Source organism: Trichosurus vulpecula, chromosome 4 (genome assembly GCF_011100635.1).
Source record: "Trichosurus vulpecula isolate mTriVul1 chromosome 4, mTriVul1.pri, whole genome shotgun sequence".
NCBI lineage: Eukaryota > Metazoa > Chordata > Mammalia > Diprotodontia > Phalangeridae > Trichosurus > Trichosurus vulpecula.
Window position 1 is genome coordinate 107,430,813 of NC_050576.1, and position 26,117 is coordinate 107,456,929.

Sequence of the window (26,117 nt, forward strand, 5' to 3'; positions counted from 1 at the left end):
TACATACTCTCTCAAGGTCCTGCTCCTCCCCCTTGATCTAAGAACATTTTCTTTTGGTTCCTCCCTTCAAGGACAGGGATAAACCTCCTTATTCTATTCCTGCTCAGGGTCAACTTTAAATCATCCTCAGCCTGTAGCAAGATCATAGATTTAGGGACTTGAAGGGTCATCTAGTCCAACTTTAACTTTTACTGCTGTTTTATATGAGGAGGCTGAGACCTGCCCAGAGTTACAGAGTCAGGGTTCAAACCCGAGTCCTCTATAAATCCTGTTTTTCCTCAGTGCGCCACCACCCCACTGACACTTGGATCAATATCAAGGTCTTTCCAGGTGTTTTACACATTACGAATTACTCCTCTCCAAGAACTCCAGCCACATAGGCCTTCTGCCTGTTGTGCACAAGCCACACCGCATCTCACCTTTGCCCTGGCCGTGGTCCCCCATGTCTGAAATGCATTCCTTCCTTAACTCTGCCTTCCATAATCTCTGGTTTCCTCAAGTACTTCTGTCTGCATGAGGCCATTCCTGGGTCCCTTCACTGCTAGGGCCTTTTCCTCATCACTCCCCTCCCTGACCCACTGCCATCTACAGGTTATCTTATAACTGTTTTGTATGCTCCTACACAGATGTGTATCCTCTCCTCTCTTTGAATGTAAACTCCCTGAATAAAAGGATACTCTTCCTTTGTCTTTGTCTTCCCAGAATCTAAACTAATTAAACTAGTTTAAAATAATGTTTTATTTTAATGCTCATGCTACTGAATGCTCAATAATGCTGATGATTGTTTGGTTGATTCTTTAGGTTTTTGGACATTAAAAACTGCTTTCAAATTGAGCTCTTGAAAACACAGGAGAACTCCGTGCCCATTTCTAGAACCCCGTGGCACGGTTCCCATTCCTAGCCCAGGGAACTCAGTCAACCAGCACATTGGACACGTGTTTAGACACAGCCTTGGTGCTTCATAATATTAATCCTGACTCCTTCCTATTTGCCAATAATTCCCCGACAGCAGAGTCTCACCTAGCTCCAGGTATAGCCCCCAGCTGATGCCTGAGAGTAATGCCAACGTGATGAGGTCTCCCAGACTGGCTGCAATAGGTGTGGCCACATTGTCAGGGTTGATCCCAATCTTCCTGGAGCCGATGATGACTCCAATCATAATCATGCCTAGTGGGGGCAGGAGAGGAGTAACAGAGTCAGGCTGGCATACTGGCATGGCAAGGGCTTAGTTCTAGTAAATACTCCTGGTTGGCTTCTTACCCAGCACCAGGGAGGCAATGAAGGCTGTGGACACACTGCTGGCACATAGCAAAACAGCGTGACTGATGCTGAAGTGACCATCAGGGATCCAACCGAAGATGACTGCTGCGATGGATGCCAGGAAGCCTACGACTGTGGCTTGCACCTGGGGCAAGGGACGGAACATGAGAAGGACCAGGAGCTCGGGTGAGTCCATGAAGAAGAAAACTAGTTTCTCTTAGGGTTTACCTACTGTCTCTTCAAAGGATCTCAAACTTGTCTCCTGACAGTATGAGAAGCTAGGATGGTGTTAGCACCCCATTTTTACTGGCTCCCCAAATCATGCCTCACAGTACTCTTCTATTTCTTTTCTTCCTTGCTTAAGTCTCCAACCATCCTCCATCCCTGCCTCCCCCTTTTTACAGAAGATTTAGCTTTTTACTTCGTGAGATTTAGGTAGTTTGATGTAAACACCCTCCTGTCCCCTCTTCCGCTCCTTTAAACTCCTTCGTCAGCCTTTCCTTCCTTACCTCTGGGTACAGAAACACTGCCACCCTTCAGCATGTGCCCAAGATACCATTCCCTCTGGCTTCCTCCAGGACTTTGTTCCAGAAATCATCCCCCCTCCGCTGGCTACAGGTACAGAGAATTCACTTCCTCCTCACCTCTACCTCACAGAATCCCTCACTTCTTCACAACTTAGCACAAGCACCACCTTCTCCATGAGCCCCCCAATTATTACAGTCCTCCTTAACTATGCTGTAAATAACAACCCTGTATTTATTCTTGATATATACACATATGCATATATGTACATTTACTAACACACACATTTGTGTAACGTGTATATACACACATATATACCATGTGTGTGTCTGTATAAAAAGGAAAGCGGGCATCATACTGTAGTGGATAGAGGGCTGGCCTTGGAGGCAGAAAGACCCAAGTTCTTGGTCTGCCTCTGACACATACCAGTTGGGTGACTCTGGGAGTCACTGGCTGCTCTAAGCAGCTTTCAAAGACAGGTGCTCTTCACCTGGGGATACAACAACCTCTTTATTTCACTATAACTGGTGCTCTTTGCGATCCTATGGATTTTACCTCGTGTATTTAAAAATATTACTCTGAAAAGGGCTCTGTGGCATACAGACAAAACGTTAAAACTCCTTGTAAGACTAAGTCACAGAGAAGGTACCAACCTGGATTAGTAGAGGGGGTTTGAGTTCCCTATAATACAAGTCCAGGCCCGATCTTTGTACTTAAATGTTGTCTCCTGAGAGAATGTAATCTTGTGTCATTTTTGGGGTTGCTGTATTCCTAGCTCAGTGAATGACACCTTGCAAGTGCTTAAGAAATGAGTGTCGATTGATTGGCTCCTTCTCATCTTACAAACATGCCCAGGACTCCTCGATCTTAAAAAAGCGGAAGCTGACCATTGGTCTTTCCACCCTAACTCAGTGATTGTTCCATCTTCCTCCTCCCCTTCCCTGCTAAACCTCTTAAAAAGTTGTCTATACTTGATGCCTCAGCTTCCTCATCACCCACTTCCTCCTCACCCTGTTGGCAGTCTGGCTTCTATACCTGCTTTACCAGAACTCTCCTCTCAAATGCCATGAATGACTGACTTTACCAAATTCAATGGCCCTTTCCAAGTCTTTATCCTCCTTGACTTCTTGGAAACAGCTGACGATGTTGCTCATCCAGGGGGCAGGGTTCCTTCCCCTTCCCTTCTTCCTGTTACTCCAGATTCTCCATTTTCCCTTAGTTTCAGAGAAACAATAATCACTTGCCTCTCTTCCAACCTCTCTGACCACTCCTCTGTCTTCTTTCTTCCCTTCCAAACCCCTTAGGTAGGGGTCCCCCAAGAATCTATCCTTAGCTTTTCTCTATCTTTCCCATTTCCTGTATTCCCATGGTTTCATGGGAGTGAAGATGCCTCCCAAATCTGTATCCAGCTCCAAACCTGTATCTCCAAGCTGTCACCTCACACTCAGCCCATGTCCAAAACAAAGTTTACCATCTTTCCCCACTAAACTACTTCACTGTTTCTGTCACTGCTCCTACCATTCACCTAGTCTCCCATGTTTCAAACTTTGAAGTTATTCTCACTAGCGCTCTCCCTCATTTCTCATATCCAATCAATTCTACAACCTAAGACCTGTGGATTCTACTTCTGCAAAACCTCTCGTAACCATCCCCTGCCCTCCATTTTCTCAATTGCTTCCCTAGTGCAGAAGATTCATTGCCACTCATGTGGGCTTTTGTCACAGCCTCCTAATAGGTCTTGCCATCTCTAACTCTATTCCCTCCAATTTGTCCATCCTTCATAAGGCCACCAGAATCATTTTCCTTATGCATAAATCTGGTCATATCATCCTTCTGCTCCCCAGTCACTAAAGCTGAAACTCCTCCGAGTGGGATTTAAGGTTCTCCAACATGTAGTACCTCCCTGGCTTTCCAACCTTATTCTCATTGCTCACCTATGCATACTCTAAGCTCTAGCCAAACAGGCCTGCTCTCTGGGCAAGAAAACATTTTCCTGACTGTGCTTGTGTTCATGCTGTGCCCGGTGCCTGAATGTTCTTCTCCTCCTCCCTCTTGCCTGCTGAATTACTTCCTACCCTTTAAAGCTTAATTGCTGCTTCCTCAACAAAGTGTTCCCTGATCCCCTGCTGCTACCACTTGCTCATTCTTCTAATATTTTGCTTGGTACCTCTCTAATGGACTTCTGTAATTTTTTTTTTCATTATAGTTACCTGTTTGTGTTATAGCTTCCCTGTGAGACTGAAAGCTTCATGAGGGGAATGGATTTTTCCTGAACTCTGGTTGTCTCCCAGTACTTACAGTAGTGCTCTGCAAACAGCAGGTGCTTAGTAAAGATTTAATAGACCGAATTAAGTTAGTTCCTCATGGGGAGGGGGACTGTGTCTTTAAAAAAAAAATTGTTCCCTTGCTGCCAACTAACACAGAGCTCCTCACTTAGCAGATGCCTAAGATAGGGCATCAAAATGTGGTTGTGGTCTTCTGTCTCCTATGTTAATTTGGGGGTTGGCCTAGATGATCACTATGGTTCTTTCTGTAGAGTCTCTGGTCCTATGTTATTGACTAATGGCATCTCTCTATTGGAGTGGAATTGATACCCACTGAAAGGAAGTTGAACATGGCACTTAGGGATGACAGAAGCAGAGGGTTATCTGAGCATTCCCAGTCCCTCTTCTGCAGTTCTTTATGTGATCAAACTGTCCTTCTACCCTCAGGATGGCCCAGGGCAACAGATGCCACTGGGGAAGATTCCTCAGGCTCTCCCGTTTTGGCTCTTTTCCTGAGTAACTTAGTTACCACCCAGTGCTGTTTTGGGTGGAAGCCAGCTCAGCGAGGCAATGGAAGTCACCTCGGGAACCACGTTCTGCTCTAGAGACCTTAGGTTATATCTTCGTCATCTTGTTCTGGGTCGAGGCACCCCCTCCCAAAGGGCTCAGCATTTCCTCAGGGATTTCTTCTTCTTGGCTTAGGTCTGCCTGCTCCCACCACCCTTCTCTCCCTACTGCCCTCTAGTCACACTCACCTGGATAAGGGCCATGTTTCCAGTGATCATCTTCCAAAGCTCCTTTGGTGTGTCCATGTGTCCAATGTTGGCCTGGCAGGGGAAAGGGTAGAAGGTTCAAAGTGAGAGATCAAGAAATGTCATCTAGGATGGGATGGGAAGTCACATTAACAAGCCCTCTAAGGGCCTTCCAACTCCAAGGGTCTGGGGTTACATGTAAGAAGCCCTTCAGTTCCTAGTCAAAGGGCATCAGGCAGAATAGGAGGATCCACAGACTAGAAGCTCTGTCATAGTTTCATGAGTGTCAGGGACAGGCACAGAATCTTTCTTTGATAAAGAGAGCCTGGGCCCGGAGGAGGAAGAATTGTGCAAAAAAGCTTGGAATCAAGAGGCCCGGGTTTGAGTCTCAGGTCCTTTCCCCCACCCACTTAATATTATATGACCTTGGCCAAGGAACTTCCCCTCTCTGAATCTCTATAAACTGGGGACAATGATACCTGCATTACCTATTTCACAGGGTTGTTATAAGGCCCAAATAAGACAACAGATCTAAAGTGCTTTAAAAGTTAACAAATATTTATTAAACACCTACAGTGTGCCAGGTACTGTGCTATCTAATATCTATTACATATAATTATATGTTATAATAATAATTATATATACATGGTAAGCTATATACATATAGGTTGTTATTTTCAATATTTATAGCAAAAAGTGCTTATGGTCTTAAGGCTAATAACTGAACTACGTACTTTACTGGGTTGTTATAAGGCCCAAATGAAACAACAGATCTAAAAATATCTATTAATATTTATTAAATACCTGTAATGTGCTGGTACTGTGCTATAATGGCAAACTACTACATTATAATACCTATTATATATAAATGGTAAGCTATCTAAATATAGGCTATTATTTTCAATATTATTATAGCAAAAAGTGCTTAGGGTCTTAAGGCTAACAACTGAACTACCTACTTCGCAGGATTCTTATAAGGCTCAAATGAGACGACAGATTCAAAATGCTTTGTAAGTGAAGTCAACAATATTATTAAGCACAATACGCCAGGTTCTATGTTAAGTTCTATGTAATATGAATGGTAAATTATATTGTGACATCTATTGCATTACAACACCAATGGCGAACTACATAAAGGTAGGCTGTTCTTTTCACTGTTCTAGCTGAAGTGCTCAGGGTCCTAAGGAGAAGGAATTTCCATTCTCCTCCTACCCCTGGAGACTCAATGAGCAGAGAGGAGATGAGTCACCTTCCTTTGAGCTCCAGCTTTGTGTTCCCAGACTAGGTCAGGAGGGCCTCAGGATCTGGCTTTGAAGGTTACCCCCATCTCAACCTTTGATAAGAGAAGGTCAGGCATCCAGAGCCCAGCAGGAGGTGAGTTCCCACTGCACTGGCGGAGTGCCTAATAAGTAGGGGTAACTGGGCCAGAAGCAGAGATGGGCTCTGGGCTAGATTCAGGATAGGTCAACCTAGTTTCTGTCCTTTTTATGTAGAGGGAACATGGCCCCTTTGGTGAGCTAGGAGACCATGCCAGTCACTCCGGTCTCCTATCACCCCTCACTATGAACTCTGATGGTCAAGTTCCTGTCCCCTGAGCCTATTCCAGGGGCTTTCTGTCCCAGAACCCTCAAGGCAGATTGAGTTGGTAGCCCCCTCACCTCACTCCATCCCTGTTCCCCTTTTTCTGTGCTCAATAAACAGTCAGAAGAGCTCATTCAGGGGAAGGGGAGGGGGACTGGGGGTGGGGCTGGCCAGTACTGGCCCTACTCCAGTCCCAGCTGCAGAGTGGGGCTGGAGATCAGAGGAGGCCCCCATCTGTGCAGGGCAGGAGGGGAAGGGAAGGAATCAGCACGCTGCCATCCAGTCAAAGCTGCACAAACAGTCATAAGGTGGCCCCAGGGAGTGGGGAGGGGGAGAGACAGGAGCAGAATATGACTGGGCTGTCTGAAGTCAGGGCCTGGGAAATGCTTGGAAGCAGGGAGCTCCCAACAGGAAAGACATCCAACTTGAAATCTTCTACTAGCTGTCATGTCTCTCTTCCATCTTCTTTCCTGGAGTACCAGCCTAGATTGAACTGCCACTCTCTAGTCTCTGATCCTGGATCAGGGCCTTCCTGAAGCCTTACATAGAGAGTCAGGCCCTCCCATGGACACTTCCACACCCCAACCCTTGGATACTCACAGCTGTTGACAGTCTGGAGGCTAGGGTCATTTCCAGGTTCCCCTTGAGCCCCAGGAGTGCAGGTACCAGGATAAAGACTTCAGTTACATCCTTGAAGACTTCCCAATGCTGCAGGACAGGAAGAGGGTCCAGGTATAAGAGCAGGGCAGAAGATGAGGATGGGGGAAATCAGCATGAGAGTAAGCACCTTCCCCTGACACAATCTAAGTCAGTGACACACCTCTCACCCCCACAACCAAGCCAATATTCAATCTGAAGACCCCTTGTTTGATTCTTACCCCTACCTGTCTCCCTCCCACCTCCAAAAAGCTTGCACTAGGGGCAGCCCACCCTCAGTTCAATTCACATTAAGAGCCTACTTTGAACAAGCCACCATGCTACAAAGACAAAAATGAACAATCAGTCCTGGAGCTCGTTCTTTACTGGGTGGCTATGACGCTGGATAAGTAAATACAATATGAAAAAGAAAGGCATCTGCAGTAATTGCAAGAGGAAGAAGGCACAGACACCGGGAGACTTTGGAAAGGCGTCTGGATGAAAGAGGTATTTCAGTCACAACTCTTTGGAGGGAGACAGGAATTCCATGAGGCAGAGGTGAAGGGGTGATGTAGACACATGCGATGTGGGACCCCTTATGCAAAAACATAGGGTCTAGAATTGCATTTTATTATATGGGGAACAGAAAAATAGTGGAAACGGAGAGTATATGAAAGGGAACGTTATACCAGATTCAAGTCCCTGTTCCATGCAGGCCCCACTAATTCTCCCAAGGCACAGATTTGACCGTGTCTCCCCTGCTTAAAAAACCTGGGTGCCTCAATCTGTTGCTGCATTTTGGATAAAACAGAATCTCCTCAGCTCGGCATTTAAAGCCTTCCACAATCTGTTTGCAGCCTACCTTTCCTGTCTTATTTTGGGGCACTTTCCTTTACATTCTAGGCTCCAGTCAAAAGAGCCCATTAGCTGCTCTATGAACTCGGTAGCTTCTCAGTTCACTTCTTTATGCACATCTCTTAGAATCTTTAACTTCCTTCAAGACTCATCTCAGAACACGACTCCTCCGAGACACCTTTCCTGACCTCTCCTGCCTTAGGTCCCTGCACCGACCTGTCTGTGCACAGGCTGTACAACAGGTGCATCATAAGTGTCTGGAGTTAGTTCAGGCTGAGGATCTTCATCCGGACCCCCCCGCCCCGCCCACTGCCCTGATCTGCCTTCAGCTCCAGTTCTCTGCAGCCTCGTCCTGTCCCTGGACGTTATTGTTTCAGCTGCTCTGCACTGGGCTCTTCAGGTCCGGCACTGAGCAGATTAGATGCTTTGTTTGGTTTCTTTCTCCAAAGCTTTGCTGCTCTGTTGCAGAAACACCCCTTCAGGACCAGCTGCCTTCCCTCTACCCGGCTCAACCTGGCTCAGAGTCAGGGTTAAGGCCTCAGGACCACCAAGTACCAGTCCTCAAAGGGCCTTCCTTCCCCACCTTCTTCTGCTCTAAGAAAGGCAGTATGGTATAGGAGAAAGAACACTGGACTTGGGAATGAGGAAACCATTCAGGGATAAGAGGCTTTAAGATGCATCTTACAGGTGAACAATAGTCCAGGAGTGACTTGGCCAAGGCTCTTGCCAATGCCCATGTCACCTCTGGATTGCTAGATTCCCTCCCCTCCAACCCCCCCACACGCACTCCACCCTAGTCATTCCTTATCCTATTTCCCTCCAAAGGGCAGGGTGTGGATTAGAGATGTGTGGAAGCCACTAGATTCCAGAGATGGAGGGAACTAGCTGGTTTAGGAAGGTACTTGAGCATGGACTAAAACTGAGTCACTGGAACCAAAGCTCCCCTGTCTATAGTGAGGAATGGTGTCTATGGTGTTTAGGGGAAAATCCTGGTTTTCTTATTTAGTATTTCAAACGGCCAGGCCCTGGGGTTGAGGGCTGGGTGGGACAGTCAGGATGAATGAGGAAGGTATAGAGAAAAAAATACCAGGAATGAAACTTGAATTCTAGACTTAGCTTGGCCACTAGCCGGCTGTGTGACTCTTTGTATCTTTTCCCTTTCTTTATCATAATTTCATCATCTGTAAAAGGTGGAGGAAAGGACCGGCCAGCATTCTGGGCCTCTTCCCAATATGACTGGGTTTTAATGACTTCCGTATACTTGCCTTCCTCCTGAAGCCCTCTGAGTTAAGGATAAGAATCAGGATGGAGCAAGACACTGAGTGAGAATCCCAAGTTGTGGGAGAAGCAGATCCCACCCATTTCGAGGCACCCCCTTTCCCCATACGGAAACACTATCGGAACTTAAAAGCCTAAAGGGGGATGGGACTAATTTCATTAGTATTAGACCTCACCCAATTCCCCGTCACCCTTAGTACAGATATAAGGATCTTCCTGGGGGCATTCAGGGATCTTTACACATACCCCCAGCTTCCCAAACCCAACGCCAGACACCCCAATGTTCATTCTCACGGTACTCTAATTAGGATACCTTCCTCAAAGTAGAGAAACATGAATCCTTCTTTAGCGTAAAGAGCTATGTCAAAGAAAAAAAGGTTAATCATGGTCTGCCTCAGTTGGAGAGGCTTCACCACCTGCCTAGGAGGAGCTATTGCTCTTGGACACAATCTGTACATACCACTGGTGTTCTACTTTCCTGCCACTGGGCCTCTAGTTTCCCTCCTCCTCTCTCCCAAAGCAGATAAGCCAGTTCTGGTGGGGGTAGGGGAAAAAATCCTCCCATCATTCTTCCCACTTCTGTTCCAGCCTCCCATTTTTATAGTGCACCCCCTCCTGACGCTGGGAACTACCAATCAAAGGATCATAGATGTAGAACAGGAAAAGAAATTATAAAAGGCCATCTACTTGAACCTTCCTATTTTACAAATAAGGAAACTGAGGATCAGAGAAACTAAATGACTTGTCACACAGGTGATAAGCAACACAGACAAAATCCAAACCTTAGTTCTCTGACTCTAAATCCAGCACTTGTCCCACCAAAATATGCTGCCTTTTTAGGTTCAAAACTTTCCTTTATCCTAAGCCCCTTCTCATTCTACAAGATCTATTCCCCCTCCTGCAAGAGAGTTCATTTCCAGTCCTCTCCGCCGCTGCCAATGTCAGCCACCATGGCTGGTCAGATGGAAGCTTCTGCCCCACACCTTGTGTAGCTGCTGGAGGATGTTACAGGGCTTACTTACCAAGAGGAAGCAAGCACAGGCGAAGGGTCTGCATTCATTTACTCGGAGGGAACTTTTTTCTCTGGCACTCAAGGCCCTTCAAACTCTGGTCCCAGTATCTCATGATGCTCTTATTTGGATGCCCTGTGCTCTAGCTATCCTGGAGTTCCTCAAACAAGCCCTTATGCTTTTCTACTTTCACAGCTTTGCTATATCAGTTCCTTTTCCTTAAATGTTCTCACTCCTTTCTTTTCCTCCTGTGAAACACCATGCTGTCTTGCAAGGCCTTGACACAAATCACACATTTATCAGCCTTTCTTAATCCCTCCAACTAGAAATAAGTTTTTCCCCGCTCTGAAGTGTCATCACAGCCTATTAGAAATAACACTGGCCTCTGAGGCAGGAAAACCTGTGTTTGCACCCACTTCTGACACTTACTAGCTGTGTGACTCTGGGTAAGTTACTTCATCTCAATCTGACTCCATTTCTTCACCTGTAAAATTGTGACAGCATCTACCTCCTAGTGTCATTTTGAGGATAAAATGAGATACTATGCATAAAGTGCTCTCCAGACTTTAAGTGCTACATGTTAGCTATTGGTACAGGGCTGTTGTGAGACTCAGAATGTGTGCATACAGCTTTGCAAATCTTAAAGCACTATATTCATGTCAACTATTTTGTACCTCTCATGGACATGTCATAACCTTTTATATAATTTATTTGCCTATGTATATATGTCTTAACTCCAATATTATTATTCACTCATATTTACATAGTATTTTACATGCATTATCTCATTTGATCCTCAAAACATCCACTGCATAATACAGGCAACCCAATCCATTTTACAGATGAAGAAACTGAGGCTCATTAGCTATGGTGACATAGCTAATAAATGTCAAAGGCAAGATTTGAACTTGTTTCTCCTGACTCAAAGTCCATGTTCTTTCACTAGATCATGCTGCCTTTCCAAATGAGCAACTAACAGTGGTAAATATCCTACTATCCAAATAACCATTTAACTAACACAGACCCAAGCTCCAACCTTAGGGTCAGAATAGGCAGGTTTCCCTGGCATGCCCTGATTCTTTGGGAATAGCCTAGCCCCAAAAGAACAGAAATTCCCACCCAACAATGCAAAATCTTCTCATTAACAGGGGTCTGTTTTTCTTCTCACCCTAAGTACACATTTATCCTCCAGGTACCAATCTTCTTCCAGGACCCCAAGTCTGCCAATTCAGAAAGGAGTCACCCTAGGTCAAAAAATTTCATCTTCTAAGGGAAAATGGGGGAAACAGGAAGCTTAGAGCTAGAAGTGGCAGGGCCCTAGAGCTAAGGAGTGGACTAGAAAATAGCAAAAGTCAGATAGTGGCTTTTCTTTTCCCTGAGGTCTAGTTCAGACCCACCCTGCTCACCCAGAAAAAACTGGTTCAAATGCCAGTGGCTGCCCATGAATTGGAGCCAGGAAGCCAAGCCACCCCCCTCCACCCCCCATGTCTTCCTGCTCATTCTACAGATGGAAAAGTGCAAGTTCTAGGAAGGTCTGCTCTGTTCCTGGAACACGGATACCCATGTGCTGTCTCTGTCTTGCATATCTGAAGATTCCTTTTCATCCATGTGGGTAAAGTACCTGTATTCCCACCTCTCTTTGACAACCTCCGAAGCCTCAAACCTTTGAGCCCCTCAGGGTTGGGGGAGGTTGGGATTGTAGCCCTCTTTCTGGGAGAAAAACTTGATTAGCAGCTTCCCTCACTTCCCACCCCACCTTTCTTCCTTCCAACTATACTCTCTGTCTTTCCCTAAGCCCCCCTTTCCTCACCATCGTCCCCTAAATATCTTTCTGACCCTCAGCTTTTCCAACATTTAAACATTCCACCACTTTAGGAGGAGTGGGCAGGGAAGATTATTAGGGCAGGACCCAAGTGATCAGACAGGGAGGAAGTGAGGAGTGGGAACCTGTCCACCCTCCCTCAGGAGGCAGCCAGAGTTCACTTTTCAGATCAGGGATCAGATCTGAGTGTTCTGCTTTTTAGCCTTCCTGGAGTTCTCCACCCTCTGAGGGATCCTCTAGGCGCTAGGAGTAAGGGGCCAGGCAGCACAAGCACAGCTTGAGACCCACATCTGAGGGGAGGGAGAAGGCAAGAGGTAAGCCCAAAACAAACAAACCCCTTGACAGCAGGTGGGGTCCAGAGTGAAGAGAAGCACAAGAGTGCAGCCAAATGAGACTGAGGCTGAGCCTCTGCTCAGGGGGACAAACGCCTCAGTAGAATTCCACCAGCAATGTCAGGGATGTTTCTTTTCCATCCTGCTCCACCTCCTCAAGCCCCATTCCCACCTTCTCTCTCTCTCTCTCTCTCTCTCTCTCTCTCTCTCTCTCTCTCTCCCTCCCTCCCTCCCTCCAGGTCACTCTTCTCCACCCCACCAAAGCCACAGAAACAGGGATCAATTTAAGGTAGTGTCGGACAGTGAAACGAAGGCTGCATTTGGAATTGGGGGACCTTGATTTGAATCCTGGCTGTCACTTCTTCCTCTGTGACTATGGACAAACTATTTAACTATTTATTTTGTCTACAGTTTCCTTATCTGTAAAATGAAGCGGTGTGTGTGAATAAGATGACCGTTAGGGTCTCTTGCAGCTCTCAAGTCTATGGCCCAATCGTCCTGCTTGGTAAGTAGAATGCTAGGATGGGGACATTGGGGGTATAGCTCCTTTATTCTCCCCCACATGATTCCACCAGTCTTAACTCATCTGGGAGGGAGACAACAAAAGGATGGAGGTAGGGTAGGCTGATGAAGGCATTCTCTCTTCTCTTTCTCACCCTTCCCCACTCCGGAAGTCAAGAAGGTTTTGGTTCCAACTAACAAATTATACATTTATCGGCCTTTCCAACATTTAGTAGCTAGGTGACTAAGAGGAAAGTCAATTAACATCTCAGATTCTGCTAAATGGAAGATCTCTTTTTTTTTCATCCTTCTTGACCTTTTTGTAGCATTTAGAATTGCTGATCATGTCGTCCTCTTCCCTCTTCTATAATTTCTCCTTGAGTTTTTTTTTTTTTGACACTACCCTTTCCTGGCTTTCCTCCCACCCATATGGCTGCTTCTTCTTAGTCCACATCCCCCGCTTCAGGTGTGGCTCTATCCCAGGGGTCAGTCAGGGGTCTCTTTGATCATTATTCTCTTTTTTGGTGATTTCATCAACTTCCATGGAGTTACCTGTCATCTCCATGACTTCTAAATATACATCTCCAGTCCTTGTCTCTCTCCTGAGCTCCAGTCCTGTATCACTGACTGGCTGCTGTTTATCTCCAAATGGATTTTCCCCAAGTCATTTCAGACTCAATATATCCCAAACCAAACTCATGATCTTCCTCTTCCCAAATTCCATATTTCTGTAAAGGTCACCAGGGGAAGGGGGAATGGAATAAGTATTTATACCAGTGTCTACTGAATGCCAGTCGCTGTGCTAAGTGCTTTTTACAAATATTACCTCATTTGCTCCCCATAACAAACCTGAGAGGCAGATGTGATTATGATCCTCATTTCATAGTTGAGGAAAGTGAGGCAAATAGGATTAAATGATTTGCCCAGGGTCACATAGCAAGTGCCTGAGGCCATATTTGAACTCAGGTCCTCCTGAATTCAGTGCTGGCTCTAACTACTGCACTACTTGGGGGTCCTAAAGCAGGCTTCCTCCTGCTTCTATGCAAACTTCTTTGGTGCCTAAAGCCCTTCACATCTGGGTCCAATCTATCTTTTCAGGCTAAATTCACATTTTCTTCCCTTAACAAATTCCACTCCCCCCAACCCCTGTCCCCAGTCAAATTGGCTCGACTGTTGTTCCCTATATATGTACTCACGTACATATAAAATTAATACATATTAAAATTAAAATGGTAGATGCATATTAAATTAATACATATTAAATGTCCTGTTTCCCTGCCTTTGTGCAGATTATCATCCAAGGTGGGAATGCTATTCTTTCTCACCTCCTCACAGGAGGCATTTTTTGGTCTCTGTTCCCAAGTCTTTAGGTGATAGGGAGCCAGTATAGAATTCTGAGCCCATGATTGGTACAACAAGAGATATTTAAGGAATATATATTGGGCTTCATGACAGACATGCCATACAATGCCAGACACAGTGGTTTGTTTTGATTAACTACTCACTGTCAAAGAGAAGGCTCTGTTGGATGGGCAATTATTGGGAATTAACAATGAAATCTAAAAAAAAAAAACCCACTTCAAAAAAACCAATAAAATATTAACACACACAGAAAGAAACTATATGCCTTCCATCGATAAACAAGTTCGACTGGGGTGAAGAGAGAGACTCAAGTTAGAGAGGTCAGCTGAGAAGGTACAGAAATAGATAAGAAATACAGTAATTAGAGCCTGTATTAATTAGTAAGGTCATGGATGAGGGTAGGGACAAGGCTCTCTCCAAATTTTTTATCTTCTCCAAAGCCTGGGACAATAGACTCTGCTCTCTATTAAGCACCCGCTAATGTTGACTGATATTGCCTACGAGACTTGGAGAAGAAGAAACTGGAGTTGTAGATTATCCCCCCAACCCTAGTTATCATAGGTATGCTTCTGTTTATCTGTCTACTTGTTTCCTGAGGGCAGGGACTTTCATTTTCTTGGGGAGTCCACTGTGCCTAGCACAAGGGCATATTGAAAGTGCTTAATAAAATGGTAGTTGAAATGAATCAGACTCATTCATATGTAAAATAGGGTTAACAGTACCTATAGCACCTACCTTCACAAGGATGCCATAAGGCTCAAATGAGCTAATGCTCTTCGGGATAAATGAGATCAAGACTTTTTTTTTAAAGCCTCAAACATATTATATGACGTCAGCTACATCCCCATCACATCCTCTGGAGTTGTCAGGACCAAAGAATTCATCACCAAGTGGCCAGCCCACCGGTACTGAACTTCTCCAGACTTAGCCAGGCTGGACCATCCTCTAGGCCTTTCCAGCATAAGAGAACCTGTCAGAGCTTGTGACCTTTTGGCATACAGCTTTTGAGAGCTGAGGGTGGTTAATGCCATACTAAGTAAAGCACTGGAGTAGGACTTTATAGAGGCCCACAATGGGCAGGCATGGATCAACTGTGCTCTACATCTTCAGAGACAGTGCCCATACAGGCTGCTTTCCTTCTTCCTACAAACATGCCCATATCTCCCCCATCCTCAAAAAACTCTCTCTTCTTCCCTCCATCCCTGTTAACTATCATTTAATTTACATCTCTCTTCCCTTTTGCGGTTAAACTTGTAGGCCATCTACAATACACGTCTCCACTTTCTTCCTTCTCATTTTCTTCTGCAGTCTAGCTTTCAACCTCATCATCCAACTGAAACTGCAATCTTGACAGTCAGTAATGATCTCTTAACTGCCAACTCTAACGATCTTTTCTCAATCACCACCCTTCTTGACCTTTCTACGGTGTTTGATTGATAGTCAGTCACCTTCTTCTCTTTGGTTTTCACGACACTCCTCTCTCCTGGTTCTCTTCCTATCTGTCTGACCACTACTCAAGTCTCCTTTCCTGGATCTTCATCCAGGTCATACCCACTAGCCATGGCTATTTCTCAAGGCTTTATCCTGGGGAAAACCCTCTTTTCTTTTCCCTCCATATTTTTCACTCGGTGATCTCATAAACTCCCATGGCTTCAATTATAATCTTTATGCTGATGATTCCCAAATCTACTTACCCATTTCTGACTTATTTCTTATCCTCCAGAATCAGATCTCCAACTGCCTATTATATACCTGGAACTGGGTGTTCCATAGATACCGGAAACTCAACAAGTCCAAAACTGGACTCATTATCCAATGAGATAATATCTGTAGAGTGCTTAGCATGGAGTATGGCACAGAACAGGTGCTTACTAAATGCTGGGTCATTTCTCCTTCCTCTGTCCTCCCCACCCCCCTGCCCCCAAACCACCTGTTTTTCCTAACTTTCCTGTGCCTGGGGAGTGTACCCTATCTTTCTAGTCACTCAGACTAGCAACGTAGGTAACATCCTCAACTTATCACTTTCACTCCTCATATCTTATCTGTTGCCAGGTCCTGTTGATATTTTAACATCCCCCTCTTCTCTTCTCTAATACTACTACAGCCCAGGTTCAGGCCTTCATCAACTCACTGCTGAAAGTCAAGTGTGCCGGTTAGTTTTCCTGCCTCAAGAAGACTCCCACTCAAGTCCAGCCTCCACTCAGCTGTTCAACTGATGATGCGGGGCTGATGACCACGTCACCTCCCTGTTCAGGTATTCTGGGATTTAATGACTCAGCTCTCCTTGCTGTTCTTTGAACAAGACATTCCATTTCCCCACTCAAGCATTTTCATTGGCTGTCCCCATGCCTGGAATTCTCTCCCTCCTCTTCTCCATCTCCAGGCTTCCTTCCAGTCTCAGCTGGAGTCCCACTCTCTGTAAAAAGCTTTTCCCCAATCTCCCTTATTAATGCTAGTTAGTGCCTTCTCTCTGTTGATTTTTTCCAATTTATTCTGTAATAATATTAATAAAAATGGTTGGCATTTAGATAACACTTTTAGGTTTGCAAAGCATTTTACAAATATATTCTAATTTTATCCTCACAATAACCCTGAGAGGTAGGTGCTATTTTTATTCCCATCTTATGGAGGAGGAAACCAAGATCCAGAGAGATTAGTGGTTGCCCAGAGTCATATAGCTATTAAGTATCTGAGAAAGGATCTGAACTCAGGTCTTTCTGACTTAAGGCTCAATGCTCTAACAGCTGAACCAACTAGTTGCCTGTAACATATGTATGTGTGTACATATTTATATATCTACATATATGTACATATAGGAGACAACATGCAAACAACCATGTACAAATTTTATATATAATACATATATAATGCAACAATTATATACCAATATGCAAACTATGTATAACTGAGACATATAAATAAGATATATGCTTGTATATCTTATTTAAGGTATAAGATAAATATCTTATATATTAGGTCATATCATATATTGAATATATAAGATAAATATTTATCTTACATATATCCAATCTACAAGATTATATATATAATTTATAAGCTGTACAACATGTTTATATATTATTTGATGTATGTGTGTGTATTTATATATCATATTTCTATCTAATTGTTTGCTTCATTAGATTGTGAGCATTTGAGAACAGGGCTGGTTTTGGTTTTTCCTTTCTTTGTATCCCCAGTGTTTAGAACAGTGCCTGATACAAAGTGGGTGCTTAATAAATGCTTGCTGACTGACTGAATGATCGATACCGATGAGATCATTGCTCCGTCTGAATAGTAGCAACAACGGTGGCAGGACCACCTTGGCTGGCAGGAGAGGAGAAACTAGCCTTGGCCGGGCCATTTCCAAGGGAACTGAACTCTGCAGCCAGGGAGTGTTTACAGGATCCAAGGTTTCTGATGAGACACATAGAACACCTCCCCTCCTTCCTGTCCACCCCCAGGGATCCAGCCAGCCTTGGCTCCAGTGCTGCCTCCCTTCCTAAGCACCATGGAGCCGGCTCTGGGTGGGAAGGGGTATAGAGCTCATTTGTTCATTCCCTCCCTTTCTGACAGCAAGCCTTCAGGCTTATCTCACTCCAGCTGCTGGGCTAGAGCAGCTGAGTGAAGGAGGTAACAGATAAGAGGGAATTATAAGTGCACCCTTGGCTGGAGGACAGCAGCCCGTTCAGTAGCTCCAAAAGTAAAGCTGTAGAAGGCATCCTATCTTACAGGCAAACCCACCTTTCCCCATCTTCTGCACATCCACCAAACGCCCAGGGCCACTCTGGGCTTCTGCTTGGTTGTGCAAAGCCCCCAGGGGTGCTATTACTAACTTGTCTAGCTCCCCCAGGCCTGGCCCAGAAAGAATTCTTCCATTCTCCAATTTCTCAGATCCAGGATAAATAAAAAGGAAGGCTAGCTCCGTTTCAGAAGGAAGGGAGGAAAAAGAAAAGAGGCCCAGGTCAAGAATAAGAAGGTGACTGTTTTTCTCTACTCTGTCCTAGTCAGACTATGTGTGAAATACTGTCTTTGGTTTAAAAAGGATATTGATAATAAGCTGGACAGAAGCCAGAGAAAGGTTAAGGCTGCTGAAGGGTCTTGAGTAATGTCATAAAAGAAATGGCAGAAGGCATTGGGAATGTTTAGCCTGGAGAAGAGAAGGCTTCAGGAAAGAAGAGAGACACAAAAGGGGTTTGTTTTGGTTTTTTAAGTATCTGAAAAGCTGTCCCGTGGAAAAGACATTAGATTTGTCTGTCTGGTCCCAGGGGAAAAAATCAGTGGCAAGGGGTATTGGCTACAATGAAGCAAATTTGGGCTTGATGTGTCAGGGAAAACTCTGTAACAAAGAGCTCTCCAAAAGGGAATCTGATGCCTGGGGAGAGAGAGCGAGCATTCCTCCTTTCAATCGGAGGCTGGCTGGCTGACCACTCGTCCCGTACATTATTAGGAAGATTCATTTTGGGGGATATGGATTATACTAGATGGCCACTGGGGTCTCGTCCATCTCTCTCATCTGCAATTCTGAAATCCTCAGAAATCTGACAACGGTCCCCACTGCCCCGAACGGAAGTCACACAGCATCCTCTGCCTTCCACGTGTTCCTACCTTCCCGTGGGATCACCACAGTCATTCTTGGGCACGCTACTGCCTTCTGGTTGAGTCAACTCAGAAAATACATGACAGCCAGCAGAAGCATCAAAGTGGAGAAAAGTATATTTATACCATCATTCATTCATTCTCTAACAGGGGCTGACACCCCTTCTCCCCCTACCTTTTCACAGTTCAGTTATCTCATTTTCATGGCCTTTGAAGAGCACAACAGAGGGTTAGACCAAAGGCCCTTTCTAGCTTTAGAATCTTCTGAGATGGGGGTGGGGTGGGGGGCGGGACTGCAAAAGGAGCAGAGAAAGCTGAATGAGACTCCTCTTGGAGAATCCCAGACCACAACATTTAGGTAGTCCTAGTCTTCTCCTAAACTCAAAGAACCTATGGCACCTCTTGATCCTGTCATCCCAAAGTTTCTTGGGCTCCATGCTTTACACCAATGGTATCAAATTCAAATAGATGTGGGGGCCATTAAACCACACATAAGGATTCAGGCCAGCCACATACTGACTGAGGAAACCACATATTCATATTATCTGTGTTTTATTGTATTTTTATTTATTTTGTTAAATATTTCCCAATGACATTTTACTCTGTTTTGGGCCATACAGAAGAGTATTGTGAACATATCTGACACCTCTCTGAGGAGAAGACATGTTGGGAGATTTTGATGCCATTCACCTTGGAGTCTATGACTGAGCAGGCCTCAAATTAGAACTGAGAATGAGATGGCCAGCCAGGTAAAATCCGAGGGACATGACACACAGGAAACATCAACAGGAAAAGAAACAAAACCCAAACTCTAGCACTCCTACAGAATTCCCTTCCTAAACAAGGTTGTGGGCCTAGGGACCGATCCCAAAGTACAACAGGATAAAATGTAATCAGGGAAAAAGCATGAGGACCAGTGATGACCAGCCTTTCAGGAATGGCTGAGAACTAACAAACCAGCCCCGGTTTCCTTCTCTGTCCTTGTATCTCTAGGGCCTTACACAGTGCCTGGCACAATGTAGAGAGTAAGTACTGTAGGTGAGACCCCATAGCTCAGTTCTCCTACCTTCCAGTTGGCTTTCCCTTTCCGGCAACAAATCCCAGGATGGTGGGGGTGGGGAAAACACATGACTCCCTTGTAAACATCGAGCCATGAAGCAGCAGCTGCAGAGTTCCTCACGAAGGGCACGAGTCAAGGTGGTCAGGTGGTGGGCATGCTGGCTGGATTTAGCCGGAACTATCTGGAACTGTTGGCTCCATGGTCCCATTGGGGTATGAGCCAAAGGAGATGCCACTGGGCATTGCTTGAGGGGCCAGCAATATCCCTGGGGGAAGCAGGAGCCAGTTTTCTATTTCCTATGTCTTCTGTGGGGGTAGGGGGGCAAAGGGGATGCCCTCTGCCTGCTGCAGATCTATTCCTTGCAACGAGTTCAGCAGTTCCAGAACCCCTTCCTCTCTTGGGAACGGACAAAATCAAATACACTGAAAGCTCCCCAAAGATGAGAATCATGTCTGCTCCATTAGGCTGGGAGTTTCTCCAGAGTGGGGACCACATCTCTCCTTCCAACAGCCCAAGAAATTTCAGGGGAGGGCTGATATCTCCACTATGAGACTCTAAGCTTGCAGGGACATGGCCCAGGTTTCTTTCTTTGTACCTCCTTATAGTACAGGGGCTCAGCTCAGCACATGGCAGGAACCTGATATGTGCTGTTGATTAACACAGATTTTAGCTCCTACAAGGAGCTCAGAATATATCCTACCTGTTGAGAACACCCCATAGTACAGTCTCCCTGACACGTCCCATACCACATTACTGTAACACACACAAAAAGCTCCGAGCTTGTTCAGGCTTCCTAGTCAATGGAATGCACACTAGACCTAGTTGGAGGATCTGGCTTTGAATCCCTGCTCTACCTCTTTCTTTACTATCAAAGGGACACTGGATAAAAATCACTTAACCTCTCTGGGTCTCAGTTTCTTCTTCAATAAAATGAGGAAGCTATACTAGATAACTCCTAAGGACCCTAAAGACACAGCTGTGACTATTCTCTTCCAGTTCCCACCCCAATCGCTAACACACCAGCCTAATGAAAACCCACTGGCCCGAGGCAGGTAGATGTCTTTAGATGTCTTGGTCCTACCTGGGTCTGGTCATCTTTTGTCTTCATTTTGTTTTAACATAATAAGTGCTGATACTTTTCCTGTCACTGTGTATATCCCAACCTATATGTGCATAATTTTAAGGAGACTATAACAAGCTGATAGGCAGGTGAGAAAGCATTTCATGACCTTTCCTAGGCACTGCAAACAAAAGTCTCCTCCCCCACTTTGGCAGCCAGCCAAATCCCTGCCCAGCAAGGAGGGCTTAAGACTAAGCTCTCTGCTGGGACCCCCTGAAGGCCCGGATGAATGGATAAGAGGGTTGGTAGAATAGGCCAAACATAACCAGCCCAGTTGGGGCCTGTACAGGGATCCCCTGAGGGGCAGCAACAGCCCCTCCACCTCTTTCCACACCAGGGCACTAGACCATAGCCTCTGCATGCTAGGCATTTATTACCCTACCCTCACCCTGGCTCCACACAGCCACCTCCCTTCCCAGAGGTTTCTGAAGGAAATGATTTGGAGGCCACTAATGGGACTGAGAGTGAAGGATCCTGTCCAAAGGGGAAACAATCTTTCTGGGAAGACGCTGCTTCTGGGTGTGAATGCCCCTGCCATGGAGGCTGGAAGGAAAACTAGAATGGCCAGCTTCTTCCCTAAGAGCACAAGGTAACCAGTCCCTGGTGTTCCCCAACACTCCTACCTGTACAATGTCCAGCACCATGCCTGCAGCAACGGTCCCAAAGCCAGCCAGGAGAAAAGGGAAAAGCACCTGGAGCCCGATGGAGAAGGAGGTCTCCTTGAGGGGAGAGGCCGGCTCGGGGCCACGGTCGGTGCTGACATCGTCACTCTCATTGCTTTGGCTCCCATTCTCTAGGAGGGCATCCTCCTCTCGCACCCCTTTGGCATTGGCCCGTGACTCGATCACAACCACCTCCACTCCTGCCCCATCTGGACCCAGGAACTCTGAGGTGCTAGCTAGGGGCTCCCGTCCAGGGATATCTGCTGGAGAGGGCAGCTCAGGAGGGCCAGTCCCATTCAGCTGGTGGAGGTCTTTTGGCTCTGGCTTGGAGGACATGACAGGGGAGAATGGGAATTTCTCTCTCTCTTTCTCTCTCCCCTTTAACTCTGGAGAGACCTCGGTCTCAGGGACAGCCCAGGCTCATTGGCCGTCTCCCACAGCTTTTTGCTTCCACCAGATGCTGTGAAGATTGTTCCACCAACAGGCAGCCCCATCAAGCACTGAGGCCACAATCGGGAAGGAAAACAAGAAACACACCCCACTGGACTCAGCAGCCAACCACTAGGGGTGTGAATGCCTTATTCCCAAACTGGAAGAGAGGTCCAGTCCACTCCTTGTCCGGGGGTGGGGGACAACCACTGTTCCTTATCTTCTTTGGTTCTCAGCAGGTGCACTCACCCCACATCACTTGATTCCCTAGAACCAGGCAGACATCAGCACTAGGAGAGCCTAATCAAATTTGAGGCTGTCCTGCAAGGGGATCCCAGTGGTTGTTCTCTTAGAAAAGCAGTTTGGGTTTGAGTCTTTCAAACGCAGGCTCCGCCTGGGACCTGGCTGCTCCAAACTCTTCTTGCCGATTGCACGTTCAGATTTCTGACTGTTGAAGTTCTACTGGTCCCGGGGCAAGATCACAGCTTTCCCTTGCCTCTGCTCTCTCCTCTGGCTGTCCCCTTACTTTCCTAGGAAGATTGTGTGCCTCTCCAAATCTCTGATTATTATTTAAAGTCACAGGAACCTATGCTGAACACCTTAAGGGGGAAGGAGAAGGGAAGAAAAAAATTAAAACATTCATGGGGAACTTTCTCTTTTCCGAAATAGGTTTAGTTGCTATGCTATTTCCCTCCCTCTGATTACTTAAGCAGCCTATGTTATCTGAATAGAAATTTGGGGAGTTACCTTTATCTCCCCAAATAGGAACCAATCCAACTAGCAGGGACTGCTAGAAGACCTGGTCCTGGCCTGTAGAGCTATGCTCAGCCTTTGGCTGGGTAGACAGTTGAGAACTGTCTGAATTGCCTTCTTAGCAACCAGAGGTGGGTAAGAACAAATTCAAACAGTCCCCTTGATTGTTTCCTGGCAATTCAAGGCTCCAGAAGTCTTCACTCGCAAAATGGATGTTTCACATACCCTATACTATAGCCACCGCATGAGTGGAAAAGGGGCAGAAGCTTCCACCACCCACATGGCAGTGTGAGATAATTAGGCTTCCAGGAGGAGACATTTGAGACAAAAGAACAGGAAGACTCCAATAACTGAGGGCATGGTGTTCTCCTCAGGAGTTTCCAGAAGTGACTCTGAGGCCCCTCTAAGACCCTGGCCACAATAATAGCAAAGGTTAGAGAAGGCCATGGGAGAAAAGGGCAAGGCTGTCAGTCAGAAAACCAAGAGACAGGCTCTGAGGACAGGTTCAACTCTGCCCACTCTTGTTCTGGAGAATCAACAGAGTTGCAAAGAAAAGTACAGTCAACTCTCCATTAACCAGGTGATGAAGGTAGGTTGGTGAGATTCTCCAAGCCTTTCCCCAGCCCTCCCCTCCTTGGTTTTGGATCTTTGTAGAGAGAAGAAGCTCCAGTGGGTACATGATGATTACTGGAAACTGCTCAAGCACTGACAAATGTACAAACCCCCCAAAATGCAGCCTCTTTATAGCTCTGGGGGTTCTTGTCTATCTGGTCTTAAGGGAGAGCCCTAGGCAGTAAGTCCTACCCGATATTCCTCCAGAAGAGCGCCAATTCAATGAGGCGTTTCGTGTGTGTGTGTGTGTGTGTGTGTGTGTGTGTGTGTTTTTGGGGGCCGGGGGGGGCAATCCTAATTATCCCTAACAACCCCAAACAGAACCACCTCGTCAACTCTAGTTTGTTGGGAGATGGAGCAAGTAACTGGGATAACTGCATTACCGACAAAATTTCCCTACTCCTCTACCCTGCTCTCCAGCACCGTTGTTCTGGAGGGGGGCTCTAGGGCGGGAGAGAAAAGGGCTGAAATGGGAGGGGGGGGATCAGCACCACAGTTCAGGGCCCAGACCTATGGGGAGGGGAAGGGCAGGGAAGAGATCAACTCCCTCCCTCCCCGCCACCACTTAAACTCTCCTGCAAGCAGATTACATTCTTACAATCTCACCCCCCCCCCCAACCTCTGGATTTAACAGTACTTATCTACCCCCCACCCTCGTCCCTGGAAAAAGATGATGGGCACCTGGGGCTGGCGGTCTTGGGGGGGGTGCAGGGTACCTCCTCTTCTCATCACTCCTCCTTCTTCGTGGTCGTTGTTCTCCGAGGGCCCCCCGCGCCCCCCACCCGCCCGCCAAGGCGAGTGTCCAGGCACCGCTCCGGGCTAGCTACATCTCGCCCCCGCATTACACGGAGGCCGCCGCTCCGCTTCCACGAGGGGGAGGTGGAACAGACAGGATATACCTCCCCGAGCCGGGAGTGGAGGGGTGGGGGACCCAGGCTGGAGGGGTGGGAGAAGGGGGGCTGAGCTCACTAGCCCCCAATAGCAGCTCCACCCGCAGCCCCGGCCCAGACTGGTTGGCTGCTAGTGGCAAACGTGATCTAGGGCGGCCCGGCCTCCCCACCCCACCAAAAATAGAATGCAGATGGACAGCTGTATCAGCCAATCCGCAGCCGGGGAGGGGGCGGGGTGGAGGGCAGCCACGCCCCTCTCCTTGCTTTTGTGCTTTTCGAGACGCTGCTCGGGAGGAGGGACTGAGGCTGCGGAGAGGCGGAGATGGGAAATGGGGACTTCGTGGCGGGTGCTTGCTGGGGTCCCGGCGCCCCGAGGCCTCCCAGCAAATCGGCGCCTTGGCTACGGCCCTCCGGTCCTGCTGGCGTGGGAGTTCGTCTTCCCCCGGCCCTACGCTTCTGGGATTTCTCCAGAATAGTCCCCTTCCGCTCATGTCTGTGTCTTAGAGTGGGCCGAGAGTGGTCCAAAGCTAACCTCTCGAGCCAACCCCAAGGAAAGGGCGCAGTTCTGGCGCTCTTCTCCCATGCCCCCCACGCACCCCCAAGAAACAAACAAGATACCTGATCGCCGGGCTCTGCCTTCTGACGGTCACCCGCATCTTCTGTGCCTGCTGCGTTTCCACTTTTGCTGGAACCCAGGTATCTCTCCGGGCGAGTGGCTCAGAGCCGGCATACACCCGCCTTAATAAAGCTTGGAGCTCGAAGGGGATGGGAATGGGCAGGAGAGATGGAGTGGAAGACCAGGTCAAACTCGTGGCTCAGGTCCCAGACTCAGCACCTGAGCGGGAAGGGAGGCGGGGCGGGGACAGGGAGGGAACGCCTGCCGGTAAGTGGCTGGGTCTCTTTGAAGCCTACGGATCCTTTGGGGGACACTTCTGCCAGGTATACATTTCATGTTACTTTCCCTGACGTACCTTTTTAGTACGATCATGTTCCCTGGGGGTTATCGGTTTTCCATGCCCCAATCCCCCCTCTTCCGCCCACACACCCAAACCCACCGCGGCCCCTTCTTTTTTAGGATGTTTTTGACCCACCTTTATCCCCACCCCACCTTCCATCCCTGGGTTTTTCTGTTTTCCTCAATGGAACTTCTGATAGGCATTTCCTTCCTTTCTTTTCTTTACTCTTGGGAAATGGCTCTGGGGGGCCTACCAGCCATGGCGTCATTCTAGCCCTGTGTGGAAAGGGCCCAGCTGCCAAAACGCACACAGTAGGTATGCACACACAGCGAGATAAACAGTCTGGACTTGATAAATGCTGTTGGACGTGAATTGAGATGATTTAGGCACCTGTGGAAACACACACAGAAACTAAAATAATAAAATAGTTTACACGTAGGCTTTAAGGTTTTCAAAGCACTTTGCCGATATTATCTCACTAGATCATACACAGCCTGGCACACCCCAGGATTCCAGCACAATGGCCAGCAATGTCACCTGGAGCTCTCTACCCCAAACATTGTGAATGGAAATGGAGTATCTCAGCAGAGAAGTGGGGGATGGGAGAGAGCTGGGGATCAAGTCTTCATGCTTCTGAATGAAAAACTAAAGTCCCAAGACTCCAGCACCCCATTTCTCTTACTAATCCATCTCTAATCCCTGCATTTCCACCCCCAAATAGTCACAATCTCAGTAAGATATTAGTGGAAAAACAAAACAAAATGTTAGACTTGGTTTCAGGAGGTCTGAGTTCAAATCCTGTTTGTGCTACTAGATACCCATTAGTGCAAATCACTCCTCTGAACCTCATTACTTATCTGT

General features: G+C 46.8%; 1 protein-coding gene across 2 annotated transcripts in view; it reads right to left on the bottom strand.

The window, feature by feature from the left end:
* The window catches only part of SLC41A1 (solute carrier family 41 member 1), a 36,836-nt gene extending 12,516 nt beyond the window's left edge, over positions 1-24,320 (bottom strand). Inside the window, exons 1-6 of one of the 2 annotated variants that reach the window (XM_036757840.1) lie at positions 24,092-24,320; positions 21,578-22,644; positions 6,983-7,090; positions 4,805-4,876; positions 1,261-1,405; positions 1,021-1,167 (exon numbers count right to left, since the gene is read on the bottom strand). In XM_036757840.1, the coding sequence (XP_036613735.1) occupies positions 1,021-1,167; positions 1,261-1,405; positions 4,805-4,876; positions 6,983-7,090; positions 21,578-21,952 (847 nt within the window). In that variant the 5' untranslated portion in view covers positions 21,953-22,644; positions 24,092-24,320. The remainder of the gene's footprint in view (positions 1-1,020; positions 1,168-1,260; positions 1,406-4,804; positions 4,877-6,982; positions 7,091-21,577; positions 22,645-24,091) is intronic. The other variant, XM_036757841.1, reaches the window with a different exon arrangement.
* Between the last annotated feature and the right edge of the window lie 1,797 nt (positions 24,321-26,117).